This window comes from Erythrolamprus reginae, chromosome 1, assembly GCF_031021105.1.
Source record: "Erythrolamprus reginae isolate rEryReg1 chromosome 1, rEryReg1.hap1, whole genome shotgun sequence".
NCBI lineage: Eukaryota > Metazoa > Chordata > Lepidosauria > Squamata > Dipsadidae > Erythrolamprus > Erythrolamprus reginae.
In genome coordinates this window covers 56,278,707-56,305,107 of record NC_091950.1, presented here as the reverse complement: position 1 = coordinate 56,305,107, position 26,401 = coordinate 56,278,707, and the positions used below count along the sequence as shown (strand labels likewise).

The window sequence follows — 26,401 nt, the reverse complement described above, 5'->3', positions numbered from 1 at the left end:
CCTTATTCTGTCCTCATCAGCTAGCCATACACACACACACACACACACAAACTGTATAGATATATATGTTGTTACAGACACAAACATGCAGTATCATTAAGCTTCTTTGTTATTGCACTTGTAGAGCAAACATGAATTATATCAATTGAAGCACTTTTTATAAATACTTCACAGACCCATAAAGATGATCTGAATTAGAAAGATGAATACATTCTCATGAAAGTATTAAGAGGATGTCAATTTAAGATATCTTCAATTCAACATCCATGAGGATAATTTTTTCTTCTAATAACTTAATGCCACTAAATTATTTCTCTAAAAATATACAATGCCACCCGAGTTTTATTTAAAAACTATAGTGCTGCTAAGTCAATGCTTACATAAAGATCATTGGTCGTTAAGACTATTCTAATGAAAGCCTAAATTGTTAAACATAATCTAATTAAGCAATAAGATTCTCAATTCATAACCTTGTTAAGCTAAATTACTTATCCTGAAATTAACCTAGTGGCTTTTCAATTATGCAACTCACTATTATTGTTTTTCATCAATAGCAGATCAAGAATTTTCTCTTAAAATATTTCTGAAGCAACACAGGATTTGAATCTACTCTCCCCTTCAATGCTGCTAAAAGAAGGTTAAATACCAGATTTCAGTCACATTAATCTTCATAACTAATGTATGTACATATATCTATATAATACAGCTCTATACATCTGAGTTAAATGTTGTGTTCTTATGTCTTATAAATTAAATTCTTTAATATCGTTTATTTCTTGAAGTCCAGTATTTGCAAAACTGCTTAACCAGGAACAAGAAAATAATGTTAAATGCTTTTATAAATAAGAATAAAAGGTGAATACATGTTAAATTAGATGGGAAAACATGAAAATATGGTGACATAGAATAGAACAGCCAAACATTGGTAAGTTCAGCAAACTGAAATAAAATACAATACAATCCCCAAACTGAAACGTTATGCTGATTTAACCATTATTCTTTTAATCTTTGCATTGCATCAAGATGGTTTTGTTGACAAAATATATTTGTTATCCAAATGAATGGGTAAACTTACTAATGTCTGTTAACACAATGATCAATTATGTCAACAGAGACAAAATCCAGTATATTATACAGGTGGCAGCAATATTTATAATTGCTGTAATCCAAAAAGAATTTATTGATGTCACTATGAATGATTACAGTGTGATTATCTGCATAATTCATTGCATTTACCTATAAGGAAAGATATCACTTTTGCTACCTCTTCCTTATATTTGGTTATGAATAATTTAGGCTTATAATATGCATGTTTATTTTTCACTAGAATTATGAGGTCCATCAACCAGAATCAAGTACAAAATAACAGCTTAAGAAGGCAGATTTAGAACTACTGGACACATGCCCAGATCAGGAATTTCTTTTTGGTAGTAGAACTGGAGTTTGTGCTTATGTTCTTTCAAATCATAAAAACCTCCTGTTTTCTTCCAAGCTATTAAACATTTATTTTAGCAGTTTAATTAATTAATTCTGTCACCATTGTTAAACGAGGGAGAATTGGAAGTTTTTGGTGACATGTAGATCACCTGGAGATTTATTGGTAGATTATAATCTACATTTTACCCTGTTTGCATTTTTTACTGAACGTTGAGCTACTTAGAGTGTAAAATAGCATAATATCCCTTTCACTGTTTGCCAAGTGCTTTATTCTCATTTTTTCAGCCCTTTCCCATACTCTAAATGCTATTGCATTTGTTCTGAGATTTAACTTGCAGGAATCCTTATTTTTTTCTTCTTACATATCAAAACAAGTTTTCGGTTCCATCATATCAGTCTGTTTTCTATCATGGCAGCTCGCTCTATAATACATATGATCACTCCATGTAGTGGTTGATTGTCAGATTCACTTGAGATCACTGGGTAAAATCATATTGTAAATAGCGAATTAATCTTCTTGGCAAAGGTAAAGTCTCAATAAGTGGAAGGCGGTTTTTTCCTATCACAATTCGAATTTTGATTCGACAAAGATGTCCAAGTGGTCTTGGTGGCTCTGGAAATGAAAAAAACATTGTCAAGTATATAAGTAAATAAGCAAGCGAGCAAGTATCATGTTATGTTTATATAACTTTTGGGCTAAAATAGTTCTCTAAAAGCTAATATTTTTGCATAAAAACTTTATCTATTTCAAAGGTACTGTACCACAAACATACTTTAAAAAAACTAGGGACTTTTAAAATAAAATGACTAAATTTGAATGGTTAAAATATATGTATATCTCAATTTAGTAAGATGATATTCAGATCTTAACAACAGATTAACAGAATAACAGATTTGGAAAAAACCTTGAACCCCAAGGTTCAACCCCTGCTCAAGAGGAGACCCTGTACCATTTCAGACAAATTGTTGTCCAATTTCTTCTTAAAAATCTCCAAAATACCCATATCCATATTTTAATAAAATAATTTGAACAAATAATCTTTGGGTGGGATCTCCTGACAATCAGACTATATATTAAGTAATGGCATTGTTGTGAGTTATTGAGCTAACATTGAATATATCTTAGAGACTTAAATATTTTTCCCTGTATGTAACCTTTATAATTTGGCTGTTATCCACATGTAAGAATATAACTCCATAATGTAATGGTTGCATTACAAAATAATACTGTTGTATTCTATTCTTGAATAATGGAAGTGCAATCCCACATCATAACTAACCTGCTTTAACTTTAATGTTGGACCAATCTTCATAACTGTCAATGTGTTCCTTCAATCGGGAACAAAGTTGCACATTGCCCACATAATCCAAAAGAACGTCTATAATAGGGCCTGCCCAACGACTCATCTCTGGGGTTGAAACCATTTCACAAAACTGGGGTGGGTGGGTAAGAATAAATTGTAAATAATCAAAAGGCATAAGAAAATACAAGATATAACAGTATAGAACAGTGGTTCTCAATCTGGAATTGGAACCCCTTTGGGGGTCAAATGACCATTTCACAGGGGTCGCCTAAGACCACGGGAAAAGACAAATTTCCCATGGTGTTAGGAACTAAAGCTTTTCTGGTGCCTTGGAACATATTTTTAGAATCTGACCAATCAGGCATTTACAGTGGGGGTGCCCCTCTGACCTTCCTGTCAATCACCTTAAAGCTCTGTTAGGAGAATTGGCGCTAGACTTACAACATGAGGAACTGTATTAAGAGGTCGCGGCATTAGAAAGTTTGAGAACCACTGGTAAATAACATTTTCAAGTATAATTATTTGCAATAATTATTTCACAGAAACAAAATTCATTTTCTCAATAAGTGTGCTAATAGCTACAATTAATTATACTGTATATCATATCTCCTAGAAGAAGGGCCTAAAGGAGGAACTAGAAAGGATGTGGAAAGTAAAGGCCAAAGTGATTCCAGCCATTATTGGCACACTCAGGGCTGTGCCTCCTAAGCTGAAAAGTGTTCCAACAGATCCTAGAAACAGCATCAGAAATCTCTGTCCAAAATAGTGTAATGCTAGAAACAGCTACGATGCTGCAGAGAACCCTCAAACTCATAACGTCTTGTGGAGAATCAAGATTGAGAAAGAGGCATATCACTTATAGGGGAGAGAAGGGAATTTGTATTCCAGTAGTGGGGAAAGCAGTCACTGTCTCAGAACAGTTGACGAACCCATTTCTAATATGTTATGCATTATAAAAGTCTAAAAAAACCTGTACCATTTATTTATGTAATCTATTTCTATGGCTGCCCATCTTGCCACAGCAACTTTGGCTAGCTAATCAAACAAGAAACAAGACAAGAACAAATACATCAAAGATCCAATAATGATAAATATAAAAATACAGAAAATATATATACACAGAATGGCCCCATGGACAATAAACAAGCACTGTAACAATCTCCATTTCACTGGCCATCTTAACTTCCTAATCCCCATGCCCCAAAAGAAGCCATGTTTGTAAGACTTTTTAGAATCCTGACTGAATCATGGCCAGATGGGCCTCAGGGGCATAATAATACTAGGCTCTTATAACATCATTGTAAATGTGCATTAATTCTGTCTAAATCTACATACACACTTTCATTTTTTCCAAAATGTTCAAGGTTTAGCTGAATGGATCTAGTGAAAGACATGTTTTTTGGATTGACACTCCAAATGAAAGAATTTCAGGCTACTGTATTCCTTAATATATTTATATATATATATTGTTTAGAAAATACTGGAATGAAATATACTTGTAACTAAATCGAGGTGAATCAAAGGAGCATTTATCTTTATTAAGTATGATATAATATTAATTGGACCAGGGGCTGAATTCATATTTATAGCCTGGTAATTGTTTTTGAAGGTCATTTCTTTATTATTATTTTGGGAAAAAATCATTGATTTCTTTCATTGCAGCAGAAAGGTAGGAGATTTTCAAAAAACTCAAACGTGTTACAACATAGATGTTGCTACAGGAAAAGGTAAAACATAGATGACCATTCTACAGGAAAATCTGAAATCTACCAATTCATATATAAATCAACATAGGGACAGTAAGGTAGGTACACAAAAGGAAATGGAGAAACCAGAATATTTAAGGTTACCATTTAGGATTGGAAATATATATTTTGGATTTTTTTCTGCATAAAAATCCATCCATCTATATATGGGAAGAAAAGTTTATACTCTGCATTTAAAAATAAGACTCTACCTGCAGTCTGGAAGCTATTCAGTACAGAATTCTGTGAGACTAGGTCAATTTTCCATAATAAAAATAAATTTACCTGTACAATTTTGCTTTCATTGGTCACTGCAGGAGCAGGATCATGATACCTGTCCCTTCTAATATCAATTGGAGGATGTGGGCCACACCCATAACAACACGTAAAGCAAGAATTGGCATCACAGCCCATGTCCATCAAAAATTTTAGCAGGGCAACATACTTCATTGAAAACATTACAGTAGCAGGGAAAGTTGTAGGGTGAGAAGCAACGTAGGCATTAATGTTAGCTCCGTAATCAAGAAGCAGTTTCATTGTCTTCAAACAACCATGGCGGATGGAGATGAGCAATGGATTTATAAGGTCAACATTGGGATCAGCGCCAGCCCCAAGCAGCAGCTCAGTGGCATATATATTGTTGTTGATGACTGCAAAATAGAGAACACTGGTGCGCCTATCCTCATAGAGTCGAGAACGCTCAAAAGAAAGGGTGGCATTTACATCAAAGCCAGCATCAATCAGCTCTTCCAAGACATCATCATGGTTGCGCTCAGCTGCCAAATGTAGAGGGCTGATGCCACTACGTTTGATGCGAGTACGACTTGTTACTGGGAGCAGCATTTTCACAATCCTGGCAAAAATTAAATTGAAAGACAAATATAATCAGTTATTGATTATAAATAGATGCAATAAGTAGATATAGTAATCTTCAAATAAGAGACCCTCATGCTCTAGTGGACAGATTTGGACATTCTCATTTTCATTCTCTCTCTCTCCTCCTTTTCTCCCTCTCCCTCCCTCCTTCCCTCTCTCTCTCTCACACCACACACCATATTGTCATAAACAAGTTATTGACAAAACATATTGGAGTTCATTTAGTGTTTATATAGTGACCTGCAAAGAATTTCACAAGACTTTACGTGCTTTAAAAAGAAATGTCATTAAAAAAAAAAAAAAATCAGAGAACACAGTTCCACTGTTCCAGCCTCATTTCCAACTCCCTGCTCTTTAGTCTCCCAGCCTGGGTCCTGTACTTCCTTTTCTTAAAGAGACAGAACTAGATTTTTAAACAATTCTCCTCTGGCAGGGGTACATTACCTGTGGATGTGAACTCCTCTCATCAATATGCAGCATGGTCAGTACTTAGGGATGATGGGAGAGGTAGTTTGTTGATATGTGAAAAGTGCAAGTATCTCCCCCCAGTTACATAGGGTATTAGGTAAAAAATTGATTATTTATTTATTTATTGGCTTTACATGCCTCCACTCTCCAAGAACACCGGGCACCTCACAACATATAAAAAACAATGCAATCCAAATCCAAATCCAATTAATATGAACCCACTAATAACTAATCCACTGTAATCTAATAATTTCTCCCTGTTCATTCTCCTTGGATTACATGAACAAGATTTATTATTTTTATTTATATTTTATTTATTTGTCAAGTATATTTGTCAAGCATTACAAAAAAGTATAAACATGATTGTGACTATATAAAATGGATACACATGGTTATGAATACATTATAAATTGGTTACAAACACATAGGGACATTAGGGCAGGGACGTTAGGCATATTGGTGCGCTTATGCACGCCCCTTACAGACTTCTTAGGAATGGGATGAGGTTAACTGATAGATAGTCTAAGGTTAAAGTTTTGGGGGTTTGGTGATTGTAGCGAACAGTAGGTATTTTCAGTATGTGGACTGCAAAAATCAATATTGTTCTATGTCTGATTTACAGATATGCCGACCTCATTAATGGAAAAGATAGGAAGAGATTATGAATAATTTTACCTGAAACTTGAATCATTTTGATAGAACAGTATTTTGTAAGTGGAAGTCTACCCCAACAGGAAGAACATTCAAGTCCACCTGTTTAGATTAATAACTCGGGCTAGAATTCTTAAATTGAGTAAACATATAAAAATGTACATCTTACTGACACATATATTACAAGAGTTACACTAAGATTCAGATTTGTTCAGATTCAATCTTAAATTCTTTCTGAAAACAAATCCATATTATTATATAGCTCTTAACAATTACTATGAGCAATTAAAATTTTCCTGTGTGACGAATCTCACATATAAGTTGAAACTTACTTGAAAGTTAGCATGACTGAAAATACATTAAAAATATTGACCCTGTGATACTGTCCAAGTCCATTCTGGTTATAGATACTGACTCACTAATATGACCTGAAATGGATCTCAAATCATCACTTTACATTGTGTATAAATTTGCAAAATACTGCTAAAGCAATATAATCACTAGGGTTTAAAAAAAAAAAATTAAATAATTATCTTGGAAGGAGCCAAACTATATAACCACCTGTATAACCTTGTTACCAGTTATAGGTCTGTGGCCTAAAGGACCCATTTCTCCCATGATTCAAGTCTAACCAACTATTAGAATGTCAAAACAATTGCATTGGTTCATCCTTTGTTAGTCTTACTTTTTTCTGTTCCTTGTCTCGTACCTTCACAAAGAAACTTTAGCTTTTAAGAATGTTGGGACAGAAGATTTTCACGCATAAAAAGTACGTATATGGGACAGAGAAAGATGTATCATATGTATCCGCAATATAAACTTGAATATTTTTCTCTTTCTTGCTATTTTGGGTATTCTAAATTGTATATGATCTATCACATCCTGATTGTTTTTTATTTAAATGATAACTGAATTTTTGATGTCAACTGCTGAGGTGAAAGTAATTGATTTTTTTTAACCTGCAGTTTATACACAGTTAATCTTCATTTGTTTAAACTGACCAAACACTGAAAACGAAAGAAGCAACTTACTCATAATAGCCTTTTTTGGAGGCCATATGAATTGGTAAGAACCCATCCTTATTGGTTTTGTTAGCATCAGCACCTTGAGACAAGAGAAATTCCACAATCTTCTCATGTCCATTTTTAGAAGCTTCATAGAGAGCTGAAGCTTTATCACTAGCTTGGGTATTGATATCAGCACCTAGGAATGAAATATGTATAAAGAAGAATCTCAAAAAATCTGGAATTAATAAGAGCACAAAGTTCATTACCAGAAACTTCTAGTCCGAAGAAAACATAAAGATTTACAATAACTGCTTTATGCTTATGAAGTGCTGGAAATCATACAATAACTTGATTCAATGCACACAGAATAAATAAATCTACACTGTAAAATGTAATCTTCTTGTAGCTCAGCAGAAAAGTCAGTTATAACAAGAGAGATGATATGGTTGAACTATCCGTTTTAATTAGGGTTTCAAGAAGTCCTTTTTCTAGGAGGATGCCCATGAGGTCAGTGGAATGGGAGATAGAGATGCAGACAAAAAATGACTGGGACACCTTTGTTGTTTGCAGATAAAGTTACAATTCAAGGTTGAGACTTAATTTGGTCAATATTAGATTAGATAAAGAGAAGGTAGTTCTGGAAATGGTCCAGTTTGGTCATTTTAGTTGTAGGTTGAAAGGAACTCTTAAGGGGTGAATGCTACTCTTTTAATTAAGCCCCAACTTTCTAATCACACAGTTAAAAGAAATAATGAATGCTTCACTGAAATTAGGATATTACTATTTCTGACTAAAAACATGGTAATAAGATTTTTATTGAAAAATGTGTCCTTTGACTTGGGGTATTTAAGAACAATTGGCATGTTTTAAATTCTATTTTTTTAAAGTGATATAGTGATTTGGATATTATTTTAATGGGTGTCACTATTTTAATGTTTTATCTCACAAATTATTATTTTGAATGCCTTTTTACCAACTTAATCATTTTTGCAAAAGTGACAATGAAATGCTCTAAAGAAATGGATATTATTTATTTATTTATTCATTTGTTTGTTTGTTTGTTTGTTTGTTTAATTGGATTTGTATGCCGCCACTCTCCGAGGACTCGGGGCAACTCACAGCATATATAGTAGACATAACAATACAATAAATCCAATTAATACAATTAAAATGTTTTTTAAAATTGTAAAACATTTTTAAAAACATTCATTAACATTCACCCAATAACTTACGCTAAAAAAAATTTGTTGGTTAGGGGGAAGATCTAATTACCCCAGGCCTGGTGACAAAGATGAGTTTTTAAACTCTTTTGGAAGGCAAGGGGGGGGGGCAGTGCGAATCTCCGGGAGGACCTGATTCCAGAGGGCCGGGGCTCCCACAGAGAAGGCTCTTCCCCTAGGTCCCGCCAACCGGCATTGTTTGGTTGATGTGACCCTGAGGAGACCAACTCTGTGGGACTGGATGCTGGGATTTGTGTGGCAGAAGGCAGTCTCAGAGATAATCTGGTCCTATGCCATGTAGGGCTTTATATGTCATAGCCAAAACTTTGAATTGTGTCCCGAAACCAATTGGCAGCCAATGCAGTCCGCGGAATGATGACGAAATATGGGCATGCCTTGGAAGGCCCATAACCGCTTGTGAAGTTGCATTTTGCATGATTTGAAGTTTCTGAATACTCTTCAAAGGTAGCCCCATGTAGAGAGCATTGCAGTAGTCAAACCTTGAGGTGAAAAGGACATGAGTGACCATGAGCAAAGATTCCCTGTTGAAATAGGATATGTCAGTCTGCTGCTTGATCTCAATGCCCTGAAATCTTTCACACATAACACATACACACACATACACATATACTTTGAGAACAAACCTCTTTCAAGAGGATGGTGATTTCATTTAAATAAACATGCCTAACATTCAGCTGCGTAAATCTGTGCCAAACAGAATTTGTTTCTCTTGCAAACAACAGAAAACTCTTGTTATATTTGGCAGACTTAACAAAACTGTAACTAGAAACACAATTACAAAGCAGCCCAACACTAGACTTCTTTTCAATCAGAAAAAAATGAATATTCAATTTATGCAAATAATGCACATTTTCAAGAGGAATAAAATTATTTTAGGATTCTCAAAGTAGCTTTAAAGCTTGGAATAATACACAGGTGTATTGATGTTTCTTGATATTTCTATTGTTTCTGTTTTATTTATAAATAAAATAATAGTAAATATAAATATTTTAATGTACTTGAAACTAAACCAATAACAAATCATAAGCTGATTAAAGAAAAGCACAAATGAAAAATGAATAAATGATGTGCAGACCACCACCAATCCATCAATGGTTTGGTTGTGGCTTCCTACATTTGGTACTTACCACATTTCGCCAGGTATCTCAAGGCATCTAACTGGCCGCTTTCAGCTGCTACAAATAAAGAGGTAATTCCATAAAAGTTTGTAGATTCAACTTTGGCACCTCCTTGAACTAAAAGTTCTATTATTTCTAAATCATTTCGAGCAACAGCTTCATGAAGGGCTGTCCATCCACGATTGCAGCGATGGTTCACATCAGCATTATACTGCAATAGTATCTGCACGGCTTCCGAATTTTTGCGTTCACAGGCTGTCAGGTCAAAAGAAAGAAAATCTGCATGTTGAGAACATTTATTTAATTAATTATGACACTAGGTACAGCAAGGGACTGTGCTTACAAATATACCAACTGTTTTATTTCTCTGGGGAGATTTGGGGGATAAGATCATTTGAAATCCATGAATTTATTTATTTTTTTAAGTGGAACAAATGTATTTCTTGAGCCCAAAATAATTTTATACCCAGAAAGTTAAGAATCACAAGTGGAAATTCCAAGGGCATATTGGGGGAATATTGGAGGGAGGAAAGGATGGGAACCTCTTTATTTCTCTGGCATATCCTGCTTTCAAGTCAAGTTATGAAGATTCAAGAGTCATTACAGATGTGAAGGTTCCAGGGTGGAAAGCATCTCCAATTCTAAAGAAACCAGTACATTCTAGCTCAAAACCCAACATGAATGAAGTTACATACCCTTATAAAGTGGAGTCTCCCTGGCTTTGTTTGCAATATCAGGTTCTGCTCCAGCCTGGAGCAATGAATGCATGCAATCAATATTCCCTCTGTTTGTTGCTAAATAGAGTGCTGTTTCTTCCTGAAGTGTACGTTGATCAATTGTCCCAGGGAAAGCTATTGAGAAAACATTGAACCACATTAAGTAAGGCATACAGCACGTCTAGATAATATTAATAAGCCTTCTCCAAACTGATGTACCCCAGATGTATCAAACCACAACTCTGTTCTTGGCAGCACAGTCAAGCAGATAAATAAAGTTGTAATCCAATACAACTGAATGATCAAGGTTAAAAGCTTGCCCATGGCAATTACTATAAGAACCTATATGAGATAGTAAACTACTTTAATAGATATACTTTAATGGATAGTTTAACATCTTTGGGACTCAATTGGGGTGTGTTGTATTGATTTGCTTTCGTAGGAAGATACGATCATTGTACAAAAGCTTTGGAAAGTCCCACTTTCTGAGTTTATCAGCAGCAGCAGCATCATGCTGCCTTATATCAGCATAATACTATAAACAGGCAAGATTTTCATATACCAAGTCCACAGCTTTCTTATAAAAAAAGCATGCTGGGTAGTTCACAATAACGTTAAATATAAACAGAACACATACATGCAGTATGTCAGTATGTATATACAGTATGTGTTCTGTTTTTATTTAACATTGTTTTTTTATTTATTTATTGGATTTGTATGCCGCCCCTCTCCGTGGACTATTTAACATTCTTGTGAACTACCCAGGATTATGTTGTATAGGATAAGTAACCATATGAGTTTCTAAGTAAAATAAATAAATAATGAAACTATGAAAACTTGCTTTCATTATTATTTGCAGAAAACAAACTCATTATCTTCAAATTTAGGAGAATCGTTTAAATAAAATTTGCATGTATAGAAACAGGTTGCACATGCAAGCTACTTTGTACCATGTACAATGTTATAATACAACCAAACAGGTTCATTTGTATCATGAAATGATTTTTTCTTTCATCCTCTCTGCAATCAGCCTCTTTTCTGATACTTACATCTATGCAGGAGTTTCAAGCAGCTCTCTTGTCCATAATAAGCAGCTTCATGTAGTGGCAACCATCCATCTTTGTTAGGCTGGGCAAGGTTTTTTCCTGCCTGTATCATGTTTTGCAGTGCTGTTTCATCTCCTTCCTTGATCACCGACACTACAGGATCCAGTACTCTTTAAAACAAAAGGGAGAACCCATCACTTTCTCTAGAATTATTTCTGATACAGGATTTGCAATGCCTGTTGGCATATTTATTTATCAAGTACCATTTGATGTCATCACACTCCCGAAGGATTGACAAAGCTGCACAATAAATGTAAAAGAGAAAGCAATTCAGGAAGCTAACTGAAGCACAATATTATACAGATGAGAATATAAAAGGAAATGTTACCAGTGCCAAACATATATCTAAAAGTAAAATTACCTTTAACTCAAATTCAGTTCATAGTTTTCTTGACAACAGTACAAAATGGTTACCGTTACATTCTTTTGGGATTATTTTGTCTTCTCAGTCTAGTCTGCATCTCTGACATTCTCTAATGGTCTCCCATCCCACTAACTAGGCCAGATCTGACCAAATCTGCAAGTGTCAAAACTGTTTTGCAAATATAGATAGTCTTCAACTTACAACAGTTCATTTAGTGGCCATTCGAAGTTACAACACCACTGAAAAAAGTGACTTATTATAGTTTTTCACATCTTATGACTGTTGCATCTTATAGTTTTTCACATCTTATGACTGTAAATCAGAGTCCTTTTGGAGTTAGCAGCATATAAATACAATAAATAATATATATAAATACATAAAATAAATTTGGATGCCTGGCAACTGTTTCACATTAATCACGGTTGTAATGTTCTGGGGTCATGTGATTCCCTTTTGCAACTGTCTGATAAGCAAAATCAATGGGGAAGCCAGATTTCTTTAACAACCATGTTGCTAACGTAACAATTGAAGTGATTCGCTTAATAACATTGCAAAAAAGTTGTAAAATGGGATGAAACTCATTTAACAAATTTCTCACTTAGCAATATAAATTTTAGCCTCAAATGTAGTCACAAGTCAAGGGTTACCTGTATACTGATAATACTGAGGCACTGTAGTTAATTTAGCAACTAGACAACATGTAATTATTATGGCCATAGTAGGGCCCTAATCAGAGAGCTGACATCTTGTGCAACATGCAGTAATATAGACATTATATTTCTTTCAAGGATTATGAAAAATTGATCATTGCTAATTATCCTATTTTGGAATAAAATACATGGTGACAATGCAGCTAAGAAAAATTGGCTAAATGGCAGTCAAAATTAATCACTAGAGAAGCCACTCATTCTTACTTTTTCTGACTTAGCTCAATGCACCAGAAAATTCTACAAGGGACACCAAAACCAAATGGAGTTAACAATTAGACTTTCAAGAGAGAGAGGCTCAAGCAAAGGTAGAAACGGGGGTGGGGGGGCAAACAGTCCATGAGAGCAACGTTTCCTTCAGTTAATTTTGTAAATTCTTCATGAACTGCTTAATATGTCATTCCAGCTGCCTAAACAAGCCTACCTCATAAAAACAACATTTAAAAAAAAAAACAGGAAAGGGAGAAGAAGAACTTACTCAGCCTGGGGTAAGATGAAGAAGCTGCCATCGTACCTCTGCCTGACTCCTGAACCGGATGCTGAAGTCTGGCCTCCGGACTGTGCAGCACGCCTGAAGTGATGACAGCATGAATAAAATAGCGAAAAATATTCCGAATAAGAAAAGCAAATCATATCTGGTCTAGCAAAGAAGTCAGAAAATGAGACCGAAGAAGAGAGACGAAGAGAACCTGTAGACTTTCTGAGGTTTAAACAAAAGCAGATGGTCTCAGTTTTTTTAGGCCTTGGTCTCAGCTGCTCTTTCACTCCTAGATTATTTTTGGCCCGCAGAGGAAGTGTCATGGGATTTAAATGACCATATATGACTGCAGTGAGATTAATCCCACTACCACACAGCAGGCCGAGAAAGGACTTGAAGGCATTTTCACTTGAGGGGGAAGAAAGGCCTGAGAGTATCGCTCGGAAATGAAAAGAAGAAGAGAGCTCCAAGGTTGGTTCCGAATGACAAGGTTGTGCAAAACATCTGAAAGAACTGTTTCAAAGCTTGTCTCTTCAAGCCTGGAATGGACACATCTTTGGCAATGCTTTTGCAACCACTCTGAACATTGCCTCTGCTATCTGCATGTGTGTATGCAGGACTTCAGATCTGAGGACAGAAAATGCTTCAGGGCCCAAGGCTCATAAACTGGCCTGCAACTCTGTAAGCCCAACACAGCTTTTCCCAAGATCATCTGACAGGTGTGGGAGGCAGCCACACAATCCCAGGAAAATGAGCAGTTTCTTTTTTAAAAAAAAGAAGACAGAGTGCATATTAGGTTTGTGTTCCACGCATAAACTCCGAAGCAGTTTCTCCTTTTCCAGCTTAAACACCATCCGGTCCTTGAACGTAAGCAGAACTATTTTGAGTCAGTGTCAAGGACAGAATGGGGTGTGGATGCACATAGATAGACATCTACAGCACCTTTGGAAGTAGCTGTGTGTGTCTTGCAAAAGATGTGGTTGTTTTAATGCTTTGAAGAAGAATGCTTTGTCAGAGAGCTTTGCACAATTAACTAAACCAGGCCAGGAAGAGATTGCTAGATTATGCCTAAATTTCATAAGCTTCTGATATCTTTTCGGTATATCAGATGTAGCTATTCCGGTCATCAAAGGTTTTCAATGATGGGCCAAAGCATACATGGAAGCAATCTTTACCTACATGTTTTAGCAAATATTTTAATTGATTGTTTTTTAAAATATGTATATTTTGAAAGGTAAGTGCAATCAATACAGGTACAAGAGATTTTGTTCCCCTCTCCCTATGACACAAAGATGTCAATTTTCTCTTAAAAGCCTTTTTAAAGTGGGAACCAAAAGAGCAATGCAACTGAATTCTGAAAGACCATCAATTTAGGCAAGTCAGAGAAGTGGGACTCATTCATCTAAACCAGTGTTTCCCAACCTTGGCAACTTGAAGATATCTGGACTTCAACTCCCAGAATTCCCCAGCCAGCATTTGCTGGCTGGGGAATTTTGGGAGTTGAAGTCCAGATATCTTCAAGTTGCCAAAGTTGGGAAACACTGATCTAAACCAAGGATGCTTGCTCACCGGCACATTAAGTGGATGCAGCTTCGTTTTTTACCCCTCTTTCTTCACATTTTTTAGCATGGGGGCACACAATTTATCTAGGGCTGAGTAACCCAACTGGCCTTTGAGTGTCATCCTGCAGCAAAAAAAGTGAGGTGAGGACAGGAGTAGCTTTCTCTGTTGTGACATCTAAACCGTGGATGACAGGTAGTCGTAGGGCCACAATTGTTCCCGACATTTCTGTTGCTAAGCAAGACCATTGTTAAGTGAGGTTTGCTCCATTTTACAACCTTTATTGCCACAGTTGGTAAGTGATCACTGCAGTTGTTCAATTAGTAACGCGGTTGTTAATTGAATCAAGCTTTCCCATTGCCTTTGCTTGCCAGAAGGTTGCAAAAGGGGATCACACGACCCTGGGACACTGCATCCATCATAAATATGAGTCAGTTTCCAAGCATCTGAATTTTTGAGCATGTGCTGAAAGTCTGGAAAATGGTCATAAGTTACTTTTTTCAGTGCCGATTGGAGGTGGGTTTCAACTGGTTCTGACCAGTTCTGGAGAGCCAGTAGTGGAAATTTTGAGTAGTGTGGAGAACTGGTAAATACTACCTCTGATTGGCTCCACCCCCATCTATTCTCTGCCTCCCAAGTTCCAGTTTATCAGGAGGATGTGCATTAATCTTCCCTTGGAGATGGGAGGAAATGGAGATTTTGCAGTAACCTTCCCCTGCCACGCCCACCACGCCACATCATGCCCACAAAACCACATCCACAGAACTGGTAGAAAAACATTTTGAATCACACCACTGGTAACTTTGAACAGTCACTAAAGGAACTGTTGTAAATCGAGGACTACCTGTATTATTTTTCTAGTAAGAGTGAGAACCAGTTTGGCATCAGGCTAGTGACCGGGAGATCGTGAATTTTAGCCCTTCGTTAGGGACAAGGCCCACTGAGTGACCTTTGGCCTGTCACTTTCTCTCATCTTTGGGAAGGAGGCAACGACAAAGAATTTCCAAAATTTAGCCAAGAAAGCAGCAGAGACTTGTTTAGGCAGTTGCCAGGAATCAACACTGATCAAAATGAAAGTAAAGTGAAAGGATTCACATCAAAGATTTAGTGACCACAACGTGGCTTTTGTTCCTGACAGTGCTACTCATTTAACTATATATATGTTTCTTAAGGTAATCTATTCATGTGCTTTAGTTTAACTTGTTTTATGGTGTGGCCTATTGCAAGTACTCCTCAAGGAAACATGTTTGACTCTGTTCGCCAAATATTTTAGAAAGTGGCAAAGTGCAACTTTTGCCAAAAATAATTTAAACAATTTTGACTGTAATTATGTTTATATTTATTTATATCCTAATATTAAGCAAAAATCAAGAACACAGAGGCATAATTTCAAGCTGATGGGAGGGAAGTTTAAAAGAATTTAAACACGCTTGGGATAAACACATGTCCATCATTCAACAAAAAATTAAAACAATAAAATAAAATAAATTTGAAAATAAATAAAATTTTAATTCTAATTAAATTAAAAATAATTAAGTGAAAATCAAAATCAAAAACTCAAAGGGATTCCATGGAGCACAACATCCTTTTCTGCTATGTTTCCATGTCTCTATATTTTTTTTTATTTATTTTTTATTTTTATAAATAATATAATACTGTATAATATAAATAATATAAATAATAAATAAATAAATATTATTCATTTTTATAAATCACTGAAGTCAGCAAACATATCTAATACACCTTCCTACTTCTATTTTCCTCTAATCACAACCCCATAATTGATTCAGTTTAAGGCAGGAATGGAATTCACAGTCTCCTGGTTTCTACTCTGGTGCCTTAACCACTGACTTTTTTATTTTATATTTATTACTTATCTTCACTACTTGTACAAATAGAAAAAAACAGGATAGAAATATCTAAAATAAGGTTAAAAATATAGGTATACTTATGGCAAATTGTAGTTTTTAAAATATGTCTTTCAGGACCACTAAACTAGAGATTTTGTCTGGGGTGGACCTGTTTTATCCATAAATAATTTTTATTTTATGTGTGGAATCTTCTCATCTGCAAAAATATCCCTTTGGGTAAGAGATTAGGGACAATTTATATCTCTTTCCTATAATACAGGATGTGTTAACTTAATTTTCTTATTGAGATGCAGACAGGAAAAGTGTAAAGATTAATAGTGCTGTATTGGCCTGTTTGTTATGATGATCCAAGACAGCTGGACAAAGGCTGCTAGAGTTGGGTCAAATATAAATTCTGTCAAAGTAAACAACCTGCAAATGGAGACAATATTACCTCTGGATCACCTTGAGCCGGGGTGGCACAGTGGTTAGAGTGCAGCACTACAGGCTACTTCAACTAACTGCTAGCTGTAGTTCAGCAGTTCAGATCTCACCACCGACTCAAGGTTGACTCAGCCTTCCATCCTTCCGAGGTAGGTAAAATAAGGATCCAGATTGTTGGGGGCAATATGCTGATTCTGTAAAGGGCTTAGAGAGGGCTGTAAAAGCACTATGAAGCAGTATATAAGTCTAAATGCTATTGCTATTACTATTGGGAAACCCAAAAGTTCCCTTTATTTAAAGATAAAACTCTCTAAGTTATACACTTTACTCTCAGTCTATAAACTAGCCTACTGCTTCAGGTGTGCTGGATCACATTTTACAATCAATAGTTCTCCATTCAACTAATCCAGGGCTGTCAAACTTGTGGGCCGCAGTCCCTGGCCACTCCCACTTTCACTTTAGTAAAGAGCAATACCTCATGTGACAACAACGTGCCACTGCGAATGTGACACCCCTGATCTAATCCAAGTTGGACGAAATGTCCTTCTCTGCCAGCAACACAAGATCATAAATTAGGTCGACATATGTTTATCATTTTAAATGATATTGGTCCTTAAAACTTAGCTGATCCCAAATGCTGAAGGATCAGATTATAGAATAGGACAGTTATGAGTAACATTGGAGCCTTGCCCATATATGACTATATTTCAGAGCAGGCACTTTGGGAAATTATATTATCTGTGGCCCTGTGGTAGTCAGATTCTCTCTGTGTCCCTCAGCTTGAGAAGCATCTTTGCTATAAAGGTGAAAGACTATGTGATAGCTGCCCTCTAAACTTCAGAACTGTTTCTCAAGAGAGATTAAATTAATCTTACCTCTTCCTCCATCAATTAATAGGAAAAATGCTACTCATTTGTTACTGAATTAGATTTAAGTGGATAGTTTAGGGTTTTTTGAAAGTTGTGTTTTAGTTGTATTTGAATGCAAGAACATACTTTTTTATTTCTAGAAATTTGTACTATGATGTTTATGGGGGGGGAGACACCATATGATTTTTTTTTAACCACACGTGGATGATTTCAGATTAATTAAGAATGCAAACTTGGCAAATAGTCCCATCAACCAAACAATGTCGCTTGGCGGGACCCAGAGGAAGAGCCTTCTCTGTGGCGGCCCCGACCCTCTGGAACCAACTCCCCCCAGAGATTAGAATTGCCCCCACCTTCCCTGCCTTTCGTAAACTGCTTAAAACCCACCTCTGCTGCCAGGCATGGGGGAACTGAGATACACTCTCCCCCTAGGCCTTTACAATTTTATGCATGGTATGTTTGTACATATGATTGGCTTTTTATATAATGGGTTTTTAACTGTTTTTTAATATTGGATTTTGTTATTTACTGTTTACTGCTGTTGTTAGCTGCCCCGAGTCTGCGGAGAGGGGTGGCATACAAATCCAAATAATAAATAAATAAAGTAAAGATTTCAGAGACCAACCATATGTTGCTGATTTACACCTATCAGCAGCTCCGGTCAGTATGACCAAAAGGGGGTATATCGGGTGTTGTAATTCAACAGAAATTGGAAGATTCTAGGTCCTCATACCTGACAGAAAAGAATAATTTAACTTTTCTTATAGCATAGCTGGCTGGAGAATTCTGGGAGTTGAAGTCCACAAAGTCTTAAAGTTGCCAAGTTTGAAGATCTCTGTATTATACCAGACATTCTTGGAACATCTCTGAAAATGTCCCAGTCAGTACAGGTACAATCCTCAACTTAGGACCACAATTGAGCCTAAAATTTCTGCTGCAAAGTGAAACATTTGTTATGTAAGTTTTGCCCCATTTTGCAACCTTTCTTGCCATTCATTAAGTTAGTAACATAGCTGTTGAGTGAAGCTGGCTTTCCTATTGACTTTGCTTGTCAGAAGGTTGCAAAAGGGGATCACATTACTGCGGGATACTGCAACCAAGTTGCCAAGTTGTCTGTATTTAGTGTACGTGACCATGGGGATGCTACAAGGGTCATAAAGTGTGAAAAACAGATGTAAGTCATTTTCCACCTGAGTGGCATTGTAACTTTGAAAGGTCTCTAAATGAACTGTTGCTAGCGGAGGGCTACCTATACAGAACTGACTGGAGAAAATATTATATTTGAAATCAAAGGTGGGCTAGGAAGACATGCCTTAAAGTAGAATGAGCAACTATTAGAAACATAGAAACATAGAAGACTGACGGCAGAAAAAGACCTCATGGTCCATCTAATCTGCCCTTATACTATTTCCTGTGTTTTATCTTAGGATGGATATACAGTAGTCCCTCGCTATACCACGCTTCACCTACTGCGGCTTCACTTCATCGTGGGTTTCTGAGGAAGTCGATCGGCAGATTTAAACAGCCCGCCGAACTCGATCAGCAGGTTTTTTAAAAAAAATATATATCTAGAATTGTAAATACTGTATTTAAATACTGTATCTAAAATAAATACTGTATGGGAAGGGTTTATAAACACTTAAAACAATGAAAACTTACCAAACAATTACAATATAAATACTTAAATAAGTACCATCAGTCGATAAATTCCCCATCGCGGATTTCACCTATCGCGGCCAGGTCTGGAACGTAACACCAGCGATAGGTGAGGGACTACTGTATGTTTATCCCAGGCATGTTTAAATTCAGTTACTGTGGATTTACCAACCACGTCTGCTGGAAGTTTGTTCCAAGGATCTACTACTCTTTCAGTGAAATAATATTTCCTCACGTTGCTTTTGATCTTTCCCCCAACTAACTTCAGATTGTGTCCCCTTGTTCTTGTGTTCACTTTCCTATTAAAAACACTTCCCTCCTGAACCTTATTTAACCCTTTAACATATTTTAATGTTTTGATCATGTCCTCCCTTTCCCTTCTGTCCTCCAGACTATACAGATTGAGTTCATTAAGTCTTTCCTGATACGTTTTAAGCTTAAGACCTTCCACCATTCTTGTAGCCCGTCTTTGGACCCGTTCAATTTTGTCAATATCTTTTTGTAGGTGAGGTCTCCAGAACTGAACACAGTACTCCAAATGTGGTCACTGGCAAAGTGGCCTCCACCATACCAGAAAATGGCCACTTTAGAAAGAACATGACTAATGGTAGAATCTTTCCTCTACTCGTGCTGCCCCCCCACCCGCAATAACTGCTGCCTGGAGCGATCACTTTATTCTGCTTAATATTTATTGGGGAAGTTCCACAAAGCTTCAGAAAAAGCAAATACTTCAAAAGAAAAGGATTTAGGCGTAGTGATTTCTGACAGTCTCAAAATGGGTGAACAGTGCAGTCAGGCAGTAGGGAAAGCAAGTAGGATGCTTGGCTGCATAGCTAGAGGTATAACAAGCAGGAAGAGGGAGATTATGATCCCGCTATATAGAATGCTGGTGAGACCACATTTGGAATACTGTGTTCAGTTCTGGAGACCTCACCTACAAAAAGATATTGACAAAATTGAACGGGTCCAAAGACGGGCTACAAGAATGGTGGAAGGTCTTAAGTATAAAGCGTATCAGGAAAGACTTAATGAACTCAATCAGTATAGTCTGGAGGACAGAAGGAAAAGGGGGGACATGATCGAAACATTTAAATATATTAAAGGGTTAAATAAGGTCCAGGAGGGAAGTGTTTTTAATAGGAAAGTGAACACAAGAACAAGGGGACACAATCTGAGGTTAGTTGGGGGAAAGATCAAAAGCAACATGAGAAAATATTATTTTACTGAAAGAGTAGTAGATCCTTGGAACAAACTTCCAGCAGACGTGGTAGATAAATCCACAGTAACTGAATTTAAACATGCCTGGGATAAACATATATCCATCCTAAGATAAAATACAGAAAATAGTATAAGGGCAGACTAGATGGACCATGGGGTCTTTTTCTGCCGTCAGACTTCTATGTTTCTATGTTTCTAAAAGATGAGATGCAGACATCAGCAGAAGTCTGGTCTGAGTTCTCTCTCATTTGAGCTTTCTCCTTGGCATGCTTACCTTTGCCAAGGATAAAAGTAGAAGTTGTGACAGTAGGGTTCATGGGGAGGTGGCGCGGCAGTGACTGTCTTCTGCGCAGCTATTTGCTCAGCCGGGTCTTCCGTCAAACTCTGCTCAATGGCCATCTGAATAAGTTCCTCCTCACTCATGCTGCTGTACAGGCTGTATTCCTCATGTCCAATTGTACCTGCTCTTCCTACGGTAACTTGCGTTGTCATTTTCCACTTTCTTGTAAGTCAGAAGGGATGGTTAAAAATAACCCTGGAATGCATATAAATACAGGTCACATATCTTATCATGGGCAGATCACATGAACTCTACTGTCACTCAAACAATACTTCACTCCCCAGTTTCCAGGCACTGGAAATGTGATAACAGACGAAGGCTGTTTCGAATCTAAAACTTAAATGGGCACCTCGGGGAGAATGTCATCGACCCCCCCCCCCCCAAGTTACAATTTTGATAAATTTGGACATAAAGAAGGGGAGAAGTTATTACATGATTAAAAAAAAAATCTCATCATAGTAATTATATTTAATTAGTTTAAAAACAATTTTAATGTAATTTAAATGCATTTAATTTCAGTCTTTCCCCCATCTTTTAGTGTGACCAAATAGTTATACTTGTGGAAATGGCTTCTTGATATCATTTAAAAAACAAGTGGCAAAGAATATTTCAATATGCTCTTCATAGATCATCTTAAATTCACAGTTACTTTTTTGGAATAAATATGTTTTTCTTTTATTCTTTTCACTCTTAAATTAAACTTGTACAACTTACAAAGTAGTTTAAAATGATTGTCTGATTACTTTGTTTTTTTTTTACTGTTGATAATTTTCTTATTCATTTGATTCATATTCTACTTTTCTTCTAGCTCAATGCAATATACACTGCTCAAAAAAATAAAGGGAACACTTAAAAAACAGAAATAACTTCAAGTAAATCAAACTTCTGTGAAACCAAACTGTCCACTTAGGAGTGGTAAGTGATGTGACACGTGGTAGAAACCAAATATTTGCCACATTCCACAATTAGAACTTTATACCAACTGTGAAATTCTAAGGTTATAATATTATGTTTGTCCTGAAAGCAGGACAAGAAGCAATGAATGGAAACTAATCAAGGAAAGAACCAACCTAGAACTTCAAAACACAAGAGCTTGAGAATGCAAAGAGATCTGCCAAAGAAAGATATCATTTGAGTGATGTCAGGGGTGTGTGTGTTAATGTTTTACCGGAACCATCACATGAACTGAATGCTTAAACAACAAGTTGGACAACAGCAAACATATGAAGGCGCTGGGCAAAAGAACTAAATAAAGTCCAACTTCTGCAAATATATTTATTCATGTCACTTTTTAATTATTCCAATAAACGTTTTGACAAGAGTCGGTATCTGGTTGTAATATCTGGCAAAATGCTATGAAGCAACCTTATATTTCAACAGTGTGGGTGATTAACTGAGATGCTGCTGTTCAAGGTGTACAATGTACAATGTTTTTGTGCCAGGGGACATACTACACAAAGTACAGTAGGTTGAGCAGCTCAGTAAAATACACTTTAGTGTCAATGTTTTGAAGGATTATGGGCCATAGCCAATGTTCTCAGGAGCATTAGGTTGTATACTATAGGTTGAGCCAAGGTGGCACAGTGGGTAGAGTACAGTACTGCAGGCCACTAATGCTGAATACTAGATCTGCAGGTCAGTGGTTCAAATCTCATCATCGGCTCAAGGTTGACTCAGCCTTCTATCCTTCTGAGGTGAGTAAAATGAGGACCCAGATTGTGGGGGCAATATGCTGGCTCGGTTAAAAAGTGCTATTGCTAACATTATTATTATTTTATTTATTTATTTGTTTGTTTGTTTGTTTATCTATCTGTCTGTCTGTCTGTCTGTTTGTTTGTTTATTTGTTTGTTTGTTTATTTGTTTGTTTATTTATTATATTTGTATGCCGCCCCTCTCCGCAGACTCGGGGCAGCTCACAACAGCAATAAAACAGTATACAATAAAGAAATCTAATATTTAAAAATATCTAAAAACCCATTATTTTTTTAAAAACATACAACACAAGCATACATGTTGTAAGCCACTTTGAGTCTAAGGAAAAGGGCGGCATTAAAAAAATTTGAATAAGTAAATAAATAAATAATACCCCTGATAAGACAACAATCTCCAAAAGTTACCAGATTTATGTAAATGACCTGTCCCTTGTTTTTCTTTTAGGTCAGTGGTTCTGAACCTGTGGGTCGCAACCCCTTTGGGGGTCGATCGACCCTTTGACAGGGATTGCCTAAGACCTTCAGAAAACACATATTTCTGATGGTCTTAGGAACCGAGACACTACTCCTCTATCTGTCTCCAGGCGGGTCCAAACACATGAAAATAGATTACTGCAAAAAAACCCAACAACTCTGCCCCATGGGAACTGCTGAGCATGCGCAAAAGCCAAATTTCTGGCACTGTGCATGCATCGACATCTTATTTTTGGCACTTTTTTTGGATAATCTTTTTAAAAAATTCAGCACTGCGCATGTGTGCATTTGCAAAGTGCATATGTGGCCCCACAGAGCAGGAGGAAGCAAACCAGCAGCAAGATAAGTTAGAACCGCCACCTGAGTTTCCTAATAATTTCATTATTTTATGGTTGGGGGGTCACCACAACATGAGGTGTTAAAGTAAAGTAGGTGTTAAAGAGGTATTAAAGGGTCAGGACATCAAGAAGGTTGAGAATCATTGTTTTAAGTTAAGAATGAAATAACAAAGAAATGGTTACTGTGAAACTAGAAGTAAGAAATCTGGGGCATTTTATTAAATTGTAATTTTTACAATTTCTTGCCAGTAGCTAATGTATATCAATGGGTCGACTGTTTTCATGTGTTTGCCCTACGATACAGGTTTCAAACAGGAATCACCTGAACTGTGAATGATGCATTGTTTGCCACATTTGTCTTGTCCTTTTGAAATCTCATTCTTTGTAGAATTCCTGCCCTTACTGGGGGGAAAAAATTGTTTGTGAAATCTTGCCCTATTTTTGACTGAGTGCTGTTACTCTTTCCAGAACTCAGAAAGTCTCCTCATTTCTAGGCTGCTTCACAATTTTTCTAAGACTTTCTGATATCTGTAAGAAAATGTTAATTAGCAATTGTGTATTTGATTTGATTTGAAAATGTAACTGAAGTCTGGTCTCCTGGCTCTATAATAATATTATTCATTTGAAGCCAGGATTTTGACAAAGTCTTCATTAACTTTGAAATCAGGGCCCCTGGAACTCTTGATTCAAAGGCCTAATTATTTCTATTAATATACAGTATACTATAAACCTAGATTATCCATATGTTCAGACTCTTTTATTCTGGGAAATCAGAATGACAAATGACAAATTGTAGATTGACTTTAACATTTGGAATCATAGCCCTTGGTACTATGGATTCAATGGCTTATTCATTGTTATGAATATGCACTATTTACCTAGATAATCCATATGCTTTGACTGTTAATTACATAGAATTCATATTGATAGAAGCTCACATGCCCACAGTGAGGGTGCTGCATACCACCTGTGGTATGCGTGCCGTAGGTTCACCATCACGGTCCTATTTGTTTAGCTGGTTAGATCAGTGCCTCATAACCTTGGCTACTTTAAGATGTGTGGACTTCAACTCCTAGAATTTTCTAGCCAGAATGCTGGGAATTGCTAGAGGCCATCGCCCCATGCATTTAATATCCTTCCCCCTTTCTCTTTTTCTGCAAAAGCTTTCAAACTTCCAATCCTGTTTTCTATGAAATACACCTCTCTTTAATAGCAATGGAGCCTCTCCTCTTTACCTGAATATAGGATTCTACCTTGGTATATAAAGAACAATTTCTTTATGTTGTGAGAACTGTAATGGACTCAAAGAGCTACAGGCATTGAATGAACTGTGTTTATTTCACTGTGCCTGCAGGTACACCAGAATGAAATGCACTGCTTTTTTACTGCAAATTGGACAAGGGAAGATTGGAGATCATTCTATAAGCACAAGATTTGTGCATTTCCATTTCACTCATTTCTTTACTTAGATGCAATTTCTTTTATTGCTTTAAAATCAGCATAGTAAAATTGGCCCTCAGTTCTATTTTCCTATCTTTTCTTACATTCTTCCTAAGTCAGCTTATTGTTATTGCTGTTATAGCTTTGTTTTATACATTGTATAAAGCCATACACAACTCTAAATTATAATTGGCTGGGTTTTCATAATATATAATAACACAACAGAGGTTTCAAAGCACAATGTTTGGGCTGGCATATACTAAATCAAACCAAATAAACCACAATTTGATTTAGTGTACTATATGAACCAACCTTGTTTATTGTCTAAGATTACCCTCTGCACGAAGCCATAATTTTCCAAGTATCTTATTTCCAAACACAGGCATTACTTTGCAGATTTCTCAATCTAATGTCTTTAGATGAACTGAATAACTTGTAGATTGAGAACTGCCAAATATATTTACAAGCTGGTTCAGCACAAAGCAAGGCAGTTCCTGATGATGAAACATTTCTGAGTAAATAAATCCCATCGATCTTCAGCTGCCCAAACAGCTGTTTATGAAGTAAAGTTGGCACGTCACTTGGTGCAACAACTATTTTTCTCTAGGTTACTGCTTATCATTGTATCCATTCATCCACACCACTTGTATAAAGAGCTAAAACTAAATAAATAAAATAAAATAAATTGTAACTTCAAATGACTTTTCCTCTTGTCTGCGAAATAGATTTAGTAACTGGAAGACATTCATATTCCCATAGTATATTTCAGAGGTAGTTCCTAGAGAAATGCATGTAGATATGTACTTTGTAGAATGTAATTTAAATTCAAAATAACCTATACTTTAAAGCTATAACATTTGTCATGCTACTTCTTTCTCATAGCGAAATCATTACAATTCAGCATTTGGAGAGAAGAAAAATTATGCCCTTTACATGCAAGATTAATCCTGGACCAAAATAATACACTTAAACCATGCATTATTACCTTGTAATTTGTAGAAAGTTGTTTACTGCAGAATTATTTTTTCATGGACTATTAAATCAGAATATTTTCTTTTGGATGCATTGCTCTCCTGTCTCTCTCTGTTGATAAAATGCAGAGCAGCTTTGAACTTTCTCCTGCTTTGAAGTCTGGAGTTTATTTCTGGATCACCCCATGATCAACATTTACAAGCCAAAATGTAAGTTGTTCTGCATATCAAATTTCCTGTCTGAAGTTTGAAACAAAATGACTTGTTACTTCTCTTTAGACTTCTTTCTGTAGCATTATAATTTGTAGAA

The 26,401-nt window shown here is 36.2% G+C and overlaps 1 protein-coding gene across 1 annotated transcript; it reads right to left on the bottom strand.

Moving 5' to 3' along the window:
* Positions 1–824: 824 nt before the first annotated feature.
* ASB2 (ankyrin repeat and SOCS box containing 2) lies at positions 825–26,401 on the bottom strand. The gene is made up of 10 exons (XM_070733595.1): positions 26,106–26,401; positions 21,090–21,350; positions 13,219–13,311; positions 11,613–11,779; positions 10,543–10,698; positions 9,857–10,102; positions 7,513–7,684; positions 4,772–5,339; positions 2,718–2,871; positions 825–2,050 (listed from the first exon to the last, which is right to left on the bottom strand). The coding sequence occupies exons 2-10, from the start codon at positions 21,305–21,307 to the stop codon at positions 1,914–1,916; spliced, it is 1,911 nt and encodes a 636-aa protein (XP_070589696.1). The 5' UTR covers positions 21,308–21,350; positions 26,106–26,401; the 3' UTR covers positions 825–1,913.